This window comes from Rhinopithecus bieti, unplaced genomic scaffold (assembly GCF_001698545.2).
Source record: "Rhinopithecus bieti isolate Rb0 unplaced genomic scaffold, ASM169854v2 scaffold_19840, whole genome shotgun sequence".
In the NCBI taxonomy this organism is placed as follows: domain Eukaryota; kingdom Metazoa; phylum Chordata; class Mammalia; order Primates; family Cercopithecidae; genus Rhinopithecus; species Rhinopithecus bieti.
The window spans coordinates 758,134-768,043 of record NW_016809771.1 but is presented as its reverse complement, the minus strand read 5'-3'; the positions used below and the strand labels follow the sequence as shown (position 1 = coordinate 768,043).

Below are 9,910 nucleotides of genomic sequence, written 5' to 3'. Positions count from 1 at the left end.
CCCCGCCCCCGCCCCACCCCCTGCGCGTCCCGCCCCTCCCGTGCGCCGCTGACGCTCCGTGCTCCGGCGCAGGCGCACAGGGGACGGTCGCTGGCCTAGGTGAGCGGGCGCGGTGGTCCAGGTGAGCGGGCGCGTCCCGGCGACGGCGCTGCCTCCCCGAGGCGGTTCACGTAAACCCAGCGAGGCCCTGCCGGCCAGCCGGGAAGGAGGCGTGGATATGGAGCTGGCGGCTGCCAAGCCCGGGGTCCGCGCCGCAGCCTAGCGCGTCCCGGGGGCTCTGTGGGGACGCGCCCCCCGCCGCGGCTCGGGGACCCGTATAGCCCCGCGCTGCGCGGATGGCCCTGCTCCCGCGCCCCGCGCTCACCCTCCTGTTCCTCCTCATGGCCGCTGTTGTCAGGTGCCAGGAGGAGGCCCAGACCACCGACTGGAGGGCCACCCTGAAGACCATCCGGAACGGCGTTCATAAGATAGACACGTACCTGAACGCCGCCTTGGACCTCCTGGGAGGCGAGGACGGTCTCTGCCAGTATAAATGCAGTGACGGTGAGGGGGCACCCGGGCCCAGTGAGGGCTCGTACTTTCGGGGGATTGGGGTGACGGAGGTCCTGGAGGTGTGAGTGACAGATGCAGGGCAGACCTTGACGGTGTCCTTCGGCTGTGGAAAAACTTAACCACTGCTAGAATCTTGCGGTTCCTGTGATTGAGCAAGCTGGGTACAAGTTCGCACCACTATTGTTAGAATGTGAGAGGTCATCTGAGTGTACTGTCCGTTCCATTTGCGTTGCTTCTGAATTACCTTTTCCCCCCTCAATTGCACCAAGTTGCCTAAGAACTTACTGACGTAGGAATCATGGGAATGGAGTGGAACAGACTGATTTTAGCTCAGTTTTTGCTTCCGTAAATTGGATGAACATGCGAAGCAAACTGAGAATTTAAAAACCATGCCGTATTAACTTTCTCTATAATTGATATTAAATTTTTTTTTTCTGCAAACCCACAGACAATAACTTACGACCTTTGTACAGACTTGGTGTACTGGAGTGTTGAGAAACGGTTCCGATAACTCTCCTTTCCTTAGATATCAGTGATCCCCCTCCTCATTATTGGTTAACGTTAATACAGTTATTTTCATTTACTCTTTTAATATTTTTCGAACTTTCTCTTTGAACCTGAGAACTTGTTTGGTGTTAGTATGAGTACTGATCAACTCAGTATTTCAGACAGATGATTCTTTTGTACCACATTTTTGAGTGCTTAAATATTTTCATAGGTCAGAAAAATATTGGACTTTCGTTTGGATATTGAAAATATCAAAAGAGCACTTGGGAGATCATGTTTCCAATAAGATTAGCCAAGGTTAGAGTCTCATTATGCTGGCAGCAGAAAATAATAGGGGATTCAGTGACTTCATTGTTGGAACCTGGTTGTAGGGGTGAACTTAAAAGGAACTGATACCATGTAAAGCTGTGATGCCACCTGCTGCCTGCAATTTTCAAGATAATTTCTAGTTTTATGTTAATAGACGTAAAGGATGAACTGTATCTTGTGTACTTTAAAGCGCTGAACAGGTGCTGAGACATGTTTCATTGCTTCTTAAATTTGTGCCTAAATGTTGTCACCTAAACGTATGCTTCATAAAGATGTTTTTGTTCTTGTAGAACTTGTGAGGAAGATTAAGTGCATAATTTAAGGATCAAATGGTTGCCTTTCCTGAAGCAAATGTTACAGTTTTACTTAGTCATTCCTATTCATTATAAAAATATTTGAGTCCCAACTGTGGGTCAGATGTTGTTCTACTTTGAGATTCAGCAGCTAGTAAAACACAAAAATCTCTGTCTGTGGAGCTTGAGTTCTGGTGAGGGAGATATGGGCAGTAAACTAGTAAATAAGTAAAATCAGGGGAAGTGTGGAGTCTGAGCAGGGAATACAAGGGGCCATGTTGGAGACAATTTACTCTTCTAAATGTTGTTCAGAAAAGGCCTCACTGATGAAAGAATATTTGAGAAGAAATCTGCAAGTGGTAAGTGGGGGCACTGTGGTTATTTGGAGAAAGAGCATTCCAGGCAGAGGGAATAGCAAGTGCAATGGACCTGAGCAGAAAGGCCAGTCAAGGATGACTCTGAGGTTTTGGCCTGAGCCAAAGGAAGGATACAGTTGCCATTTACAGAGATAGGGAGTCGAGTTCGTAAATTTATTAGTCTAGGGTTCTAGAGTTTATTTACATTTAAAACGTCCCTGAAATTGAATGAATACCAGCCTTGTTAAAATACTATTTTAATCTTTTTATTTTATTTTTTGTTAACATTTTTGAGGCAAGGTCTCTCTCTGTGTCCAGGCTAGAGTGGAGTGGTGTGATCATTGCTTATTGCAGCCTCCAACTCCTGGGCTCAAGCAATTCTCCTGCCTCAGTCTCCCAAATAGCTAGGACTATAGACCATGCCCCCACTATACCAGGCTTAATCTTTCTTTTTAATCTCTTTCATCTTCTACAGGCTTCTCAAAATTTACTATTTGGAGTTCAGAGGAAGGTCTCTGGCACAAAAAACACAAAGGAATTTGAGAATTTAAGAAATGTTATATGCTTCAGTGAAAAATTTTTTTTGTCTTAGTAAGTACTCTACATTTAGCAGACGTGGTTTCAAGCCCAAGTCACCATACTGATAGATAATTGGATCTCAATGAAAGAAAAAAAAATTAGGCCGGGTGTGGTGGCTCATGCCTATAATCCCAGCACTTTGGGAGGCTGAGGCAGGTGGATCAGCTGAGCTTAGGAGTTCAAGACCAGCCTGGCTAACATGGTCTCTACTAAAAATACAAAAATTAGCTGGGCATGGTGCTGCACACCTGTAGTCCCAGCTACTTGGGAGGCTAAGGCAGGAGAATAGCTTGTACCTGGGAGGTGGAACTTGCAGTGAGCCAAGATCGTGCCTCCAGCATGGGTGACAGAGCAAGACTCTGTCTCAAAAAATAAATTAATTAATTAAAATAAAATAAAATAAAATTGCTGTTACTTGAGCAGTCTCTCTGGAACAATGATTCAACCTTTCCTATATTTTGGAATTCAGGTGACCAAATCAGAACCAAACAGAACAATCCCAAATCTGGAGAAACATGGTGATTAAGGGGTGTTTTTAGTTGCAAGAAAGAGATCAAGAGAGCTTAAAAAAAAAAAAAAGTGAGTTAATGGGAGGGAGAGGTTGGTCAAATAAACATGTCCTTGCTTTACCTGAGGGACTGGCATTATGGAGACTTTCTCCCTTAGTTTTGGCCATCCTCTCTTGGATAGGAAAAAGGCCTTATTGAGAGTTAAGTATTTAGGGAAATAAATTTGATGATCCATTATTTTCTTAAACTTTTTTCTCCCTTACAGCAAGGAAGATTTAAGGAAGAAAACTTTTCGATTTCCTTTGAAAAATAGAACCCAAAACTGGCTTGTAAATGTTTTTAGAATGATGAATAAGTCGTTAATTCATTCAGTGATGTATGTTTTCTAGGATCCCTCTAGCTGTTGTGCTGAGAACAAAAGGGGTCAAGTGGGGGAGTAAGAATGGAAGCAGAGTGAGGCATGTAAGAGTCCAGACAAAAGACAGGGGTGATTTTGTTCAGGTTGGTAGCAATAGAAGTAATGAGAAGTAGTTGGATTTTGGATATATTTTGAAGGAAGGACCTAAAAGATTTGCTGATGGCTTGGAAGTTACGTATGAGTTAAATCAAAAATGATACTACAGTTTTTGGCCTGAACAGCTGGAAGGACAGAATTGCCATTAACTGAAATGGGGAAGAACATGGAAAGAACAGTTTTCAGGCATTAGGAAAAATAATAACATATTTGTATGCTTTTGAGAATGGTTCAGTGAAGAGTAGAAATACTGATGAGGGAGAGAACTGTTGGAGCCATAGCCTTGGGTAAGTGAGAGGGAGTGGTTTCTAGTACATACATAGAGAGTTTGGCCAACAGCATATAGCATAGCCCTGTTAATAGGAACATGGGAAGAGGATATGAGCACTGATGCTGGTTAAGTGGGTGGATGTGCAAGTTCTCCTGATTGCCTGCTTTTCTCAGTAAAGTAGGAATCCAGGTCATCAGCTGACAGAGAAGATGGGAATGGGGATGTTGGAGATTTGAGGAATATAGGAAAGTGAACAGACTAGAAAAATAAAGTAGCATTAAGACCCTTTGGGGATTAATGATCATGAATACTTAAAGTCTCAAGTGTTTGGGAGTTCAGGTTGGAATCTTACAAAACTCTGCGGTGAGACCTTTGTGTGACCCAGCAAACTACTTCTTGTGCTTGTCATCTGCTTCATATTCTTTCTGGTGAAAACAGTTGGTCTATTTGGAAGTATTTGCATCAAATTTAGAACAAATATGTGGAAAATAATCAACTTTGTCTCAGTCTATGAAAATCTTTAGATTTCAGCATTCCATACAAATGATAAACAATCAAGAGAAGGAGCTATTGCTTAAGTCAAAAATTGAAATTAATGAATAGTCTTTCCATGCAGTTGTACACAGTGGTTTTGGTTTGTATCTGCTTACAAATTTTAGAGGTCAGTGGCCCCAAAACATCATGGTGTTGGTGTTTTGATGTTACTCTGATTTTGTTTCTTCCATTATTGAGTTTTGCTTTATTTGTAAAACTGGCACCAGTAGAAATGCTAATTTTTAAAATGCTTGGCCACTGTAACACTATAACAAAATTTAAAATATTAATACATTTGTAACATTGGTGTCTGAATCAACTTAACCTGTAATAAAGAACTATCTATATAACTTGCCTTGTTTAGAAATAACTATTTTAATTTAAAGGTGAATTTAGAACTTCAAAATACTTTAGAATTTATCAGGAAATTAGTTACTTCTAAGTTTTCGTTTTTTTGCTGTGGATAAAGAATTATTTTAATTTCATCAAAGAATGTTTCCCCTTGTTTTAATCTGGTAATTTATTGGGTGCCCACTGTGTGCTAAATATCTTCTACATGAGCAAGACTAAGTCCTTTCTTCATAGAAACTGACTCATGTTAATGTTAATTAGGTCAATAAATGCTAGAAAGAGAGGGGGTGCTATTTTAGATGAGGTAAGCAGGGACGGCCTCTCTGAGGAAATGACATTAGGAGTTTGCTTCGAAAGAAACTAAAGAACCAAATACATATGCCCCTTTTGCCATTTACACTGGGGAGCCAGACTTTTTACCAGCATTTATTTCATGGTGTTATTATCCAATTTTTCATGTACAGTAGATGTTGGCTCTTTATTACTTGATTTTTATCAGCTCTTCTTCTTAGGACAATTATGACCACTAGCCCTGTTTGACACAGCAGCCTCCTACTTCCTCGGACCTCCATTCTCATTTTTGCCAATTGACCTTCTCTGTACTATCTCTGTTCCTCTTTATTCTCCTGTGGTGGGCATGTGTTTAGTTTTTCTGACTTCATTTGTGTCCGATCATTCTCCCATTCAAAGGTAATTATCTCTTATGAGAAAATGTCTATATATGTACATGCATGCATACACATATGTATATATCACTATCATTACACACATCGCCAGCATCAGGAATGTTTTTATAGATTTGAAATCAAAGTCTATGGATTTAGATAAAATGCAAAGGGAAGGAAAAATAGAAGTACTGCCGTTGTATGTACATTGAGGGAAGTATCTTTCTGATTAAAAAAAAAAGTAGGCCAGGCGCGGTGGCTCACGCTTGTAATCCCAGCACTTTGGGAGACCAAGGCAGGCAGATCACCTGTCAGGAGTTCAAGACTAGCCTGACCAACATGGAGAAACTCTGTCTCTACTAAAAATACAAAATTAGCCAGACATGGTAGCGCATGCCTGTAGTCCCAGCTACTTGGGACGCTGGGGCAGAAGAATTGCTTGAACCCAGGAGGCAGAGGTTGCGGTGAGCTGAGATCACGCCATTGCACTCCAGCCTGGGCAACAAGAGCAAAACTCAGTCTCAAAAAAAAAAAAAAAAAAGACAATTGAGACACATGTCTTTAAAGTCGTAGGCCCATATCAGTTGTCTTAGGGTGGTAATCTTTGCTTCTCATGGAAAAGGGTGAGGTACCAGAAATCTGTAGACTGGCAGATAGAAGGGAGGGAGAATGTACAAGGTATCTAAAAAGTTGGAAACATAGGATAAACATCATGCTTTATTTTCAGATGACACACTCAATGTTTTTCATTAACCACTAGACACTTTTTTAGATGATATACTTCTAAATTTAAAACAGTCCAGTTGTTAATCTGAACAATATATATTGTAAATACACTATTATTCCTGTTTCCAGACTTTTTGAACATTCTCTGGTGTATTTATTGTACTTTTTTCAGATTAACAACTTGACCTATTACTTAATGTGTATCTCTAGATATGTTTCTAAACATTTTAAACAGTTGATTGTTAAAATCCCTGACGAAAGAGAGGTTCATGATGAAGCTTGAGGAACTAGAATGGGCTTCCTAAGAAGTAAATGCTGATCCAGCCTCTCTCCTTTTCTGTGAAGAGGTTTATAGTGTGTTAGGGCAAAGAAAACTATAGATAAATATATAGTTTCTCATGATACTCCTGTGAGAAAAACTGGATATGATTTGATGACTTCACCGCTGCTTAGAGAGAGGACTCATCTGTAGTGGACCTCTGTCCTGATTAATATCTGCATCTTAAGTTTGTGACTATCTGGGAGCAACAGGCAACACTGGGTGAATAGCTCTAGATTTAAAAACTGCTGAGCAGTCGAGAATGGTGAACTGAAACAAACAAAATTGAATCTTACTATATACAATCTTATATTTAGGCTCAAAATTAAATTGCAGAAGTGCTAAGCCTCTAGCAGTAGGTATTAAAAAGTCCATTTTAGAAAGAACTGTTTTTTGTTTTTTGTTTTTTAACTACTGTCTATGTTAGCAGTGAGGAACAGCTGAAACATACTGTGTTAGGCTGTTTTAATACAAGTACTTTATCCACCACAAAAGGCTAAAAAGCCCATCTTACCCTACAATATTCAGTCTGAGGTGCCGTATTTTAAAGAGATGTGACAAGCTAGAAGTGATCAGTCTTTGGAGGCTGATGAATGCTCACCAAACTCAAAAGAGGCTTTAGGGCAAACAGCAGGGTTTCTCAATGGATAATCTCCATTATAATGAATATTCCAACCGCCATGGAAATTAGCCTTCCAAGCCTTCTGTTCATTAATTCATCACATACTTATTGCAAAAATTCATCACAAAGTTATTCCAGGCACTGTTCTAGGCACGGGGAATCCAAAACACAAAAATGTCTGCTTTCAAGGAGTTTGCATTTTAGGGTGGGGAGACATGATAAAATAAGCAGATGTTAGAAGGTCATATGTGCTATAATAGTATGGTCAAGGAAGACTTGCTGAGAAGGTGAATGTCTTAGTCTGTTCAGGCTGCTATAACAAGATGCCTTAAACTGGGTGGCTTATAAACAACGGAAATTTATCCCTCAGTTCTGGAGGCTGTGAAGCCCAAGATCAAGCATTTGGCAGATTCATTGTCTGGTAAGGGTCCACTTCCTTATTCATAGATGGCACCTTCTAGCTGTGTACTCACATGGTGATGGATGGGGCAGGGCAGCTCTTTAGGGCCACTTTTTTAGGGCACAAATTCCATTCATGAGAGATCTGTCCACATGACCTAATCACCTCCAATAGTCCCACCTCCTAATACCATCACATTGGTGATTATGTTTCAACATGAATTTTGGGGTGATGCAAACATTCAAACCATAGCAGTAAAAGAGAAACTAGCCGGGCGCGGTGGCTCAAGCCTGTAATCCCAGCACTTTGGGAGGCCGAGACGGGCGGATCACGAGGTCAGGAGATCGAGACCATCCTGGCTAACATGGTGAAACCCCGTCTCTACTAAAAAATACAAAAAACTAGCCGGGCGTGGCGGCGGGCGCCTGTAGTCCCAGCTACTCGGGAGGCTGAGGCAGGAGAATGGCGTAAACCCGGGAGGCGGAGCTTGCAGTGAGCTGAGATCCGGCCACTGCACTCCAGCCTGGGCGACAGAGCCAGACTCCATCTCAAAAAAAAAAAAAAAGAGAAACTAGTGTCAGGAAAAAGGGCATCCACATGCAGGAAGAGCAGGTTCAAAGGCCCTGGTACAGGAGCAGACTTACAGTGTCTGTGGAACAGCAAAGAGGAATAGGTTAAGGAAGAAAGGAAGAGAGAATAGGAAGAGGATGAGGTCAGATAAATCATGGGAGGACTGGTTATACACGGTTTCATAGGCTTTATAGACTTTGGCTTTTGTTCTGAATAAGATGAGAAGCCTTTGGAGAGGCTCTGAGCAGAAAAAGGCATGACCTAACATATTTTAATTAAGATCACTTGTGCTCAGTGTGGAGACTGGATTATGAGGGTTAGTGTGGGGCAGGGGAACCAAAGTAGGGCAACTAGTTAGGAGTTTATAGCAATAATCCACTGTGGCTTGGAGTGGGATTGGTAGTAGTAGAGATGGTAAGAAGTGATTAGATTCTGAATATTTTGAGGGTAGAGTCAACAGGATATACCAACAGGATATATGTTGGATTGAATGTAGGGTATAAGAACGCAAGAACATAAGCAACAATGGCTGACATTATTGCTCTGAGCATCTGGAAGGATAGTGTTACCATTAACTGAAAACAGGGAACTGTGAATGGAGCAAATTTGAGGTGAATGTCAGGAGGGACAGCTTAAGTTTGAGATGCCCACTGGACATCCAAGTAGTTAGTATGTCCTTCCTCTGTAGGCCCTTGTAAGTAGGAAGCCAAGTCATAAACTGTTTTCTTAGGAATGAAGGGCCGGGCCGGGCACTGTGGCTCACGCCTGTAATCCCATCACTTTGGGAGGCCTAGGTGGGTGTATCATGAGGTCAGGAGTTTGAGACCAGCCTGACCAAGATGGTGAAACCTCGTCTCTACTAAAAATACAAAAATTAGCTGGGCCTGGTGGCGCATGCCTGTAGTCCCAGCTACTTGGGAAGCTGAGGCAGGAGAATCGCTTGAACCCGGGAGGCAGACGTTGCGATGAGCTAAGATCGTACCACTGCACTCCAGCTTGCTGGGAGGCAAAGCGAGACTCCATCTCAAAAAAAAAAAAAAAATGAAGGACTAAAAGTAGGAGGTAAAGGATCATGGTGACTTATCTGTGATAGCTTGAGTCATCTACCCTCATCTTCCAAGGGAAGATAAGGACCCATCCTTATGGACAGGGTTGGAAAAACAAGACGTAAGTGCTATCATTGGCCTTCCCTTTTCTAGACTCATCTTAACCATTCCTTTTTGTATACATTGTTCCTCTAGAGCAGGCTATAGGTTTTTTTGGTTTGTTTGTTTTTTGTTTTGTTGTTGTTGTTGTTGTTGTTGTTGTTGTTGTTGTTTGAGACAGAGCTTTGCTCTTGTTGCCCAGGCTGGAGTACAATGGTGCGATCTCGGCTCACCGCAACCTCTGCCTCCTGGGTTCAAGAGATTCTCCTGCCTCAGCCTCCCGAGTAGCTGGGATTACAGGCATGTGCCACCATGCCCAGCTAATTTTGTATTTTTAGTAGAGATGGAGTTTCGCCATGTTGGTCAGTCTGGTCTCGAACTCCCCACCTCAGGTGATCCACCTGCCTCGGCCTCCCAAAGTGCTGTGATTAGAGGTGTGAGCCACCGCTCTCAGTCCAGGCTATAGCTTTATATCTTCATAAGGTTATACTACTCTCTTGAGGCTGTATATGGTGACTTCAGTTGCGCATGGAACTTCTGAGCAAGTCACTGAAACCGTTTATTTTTTTTTCTTTTTTTAAAATTCATATATATATATATATATATATATATATATGGTGTCTTTTATTATACTTTAAGTTCTAGGGTACGTGTGTACAATGTGCAGGTTTGTTACATATGTATACAT

At 42.0% G+C, this 9,910-nt stretch overlaps 1 protein-coding gene across 2 annotated transcripts in view; it reads left to right on the top strand.

Annotated features, from left to right (window-relative positions):
* The first annotated feature begins 52 nt into the window (after nucleotides 1-52).
* PLA2G12A (phospholipase A2 group XIIA) overlaps nucleotides 53-9,910 on the top strand; it is a 20,265-nt gene continuing 10,407 nt past the window's right edge. The window contains exon 1 of one of the 2 annotated variants that reach the window (XM_017890410.1): nucleotides 53-543. In XM_017890410.1, the coding sequence (XP_017745899.1) occupies nucleotides 336-543 (208 nt within the window). In that variant the 5' untranslated portion in view covers nucleotides 53-335. The remainder of the gene's footprint in view (nucleotides 544-9,910) is intronic. The other variant, XR_001888834.1, reaches the window with a different exon arrangement.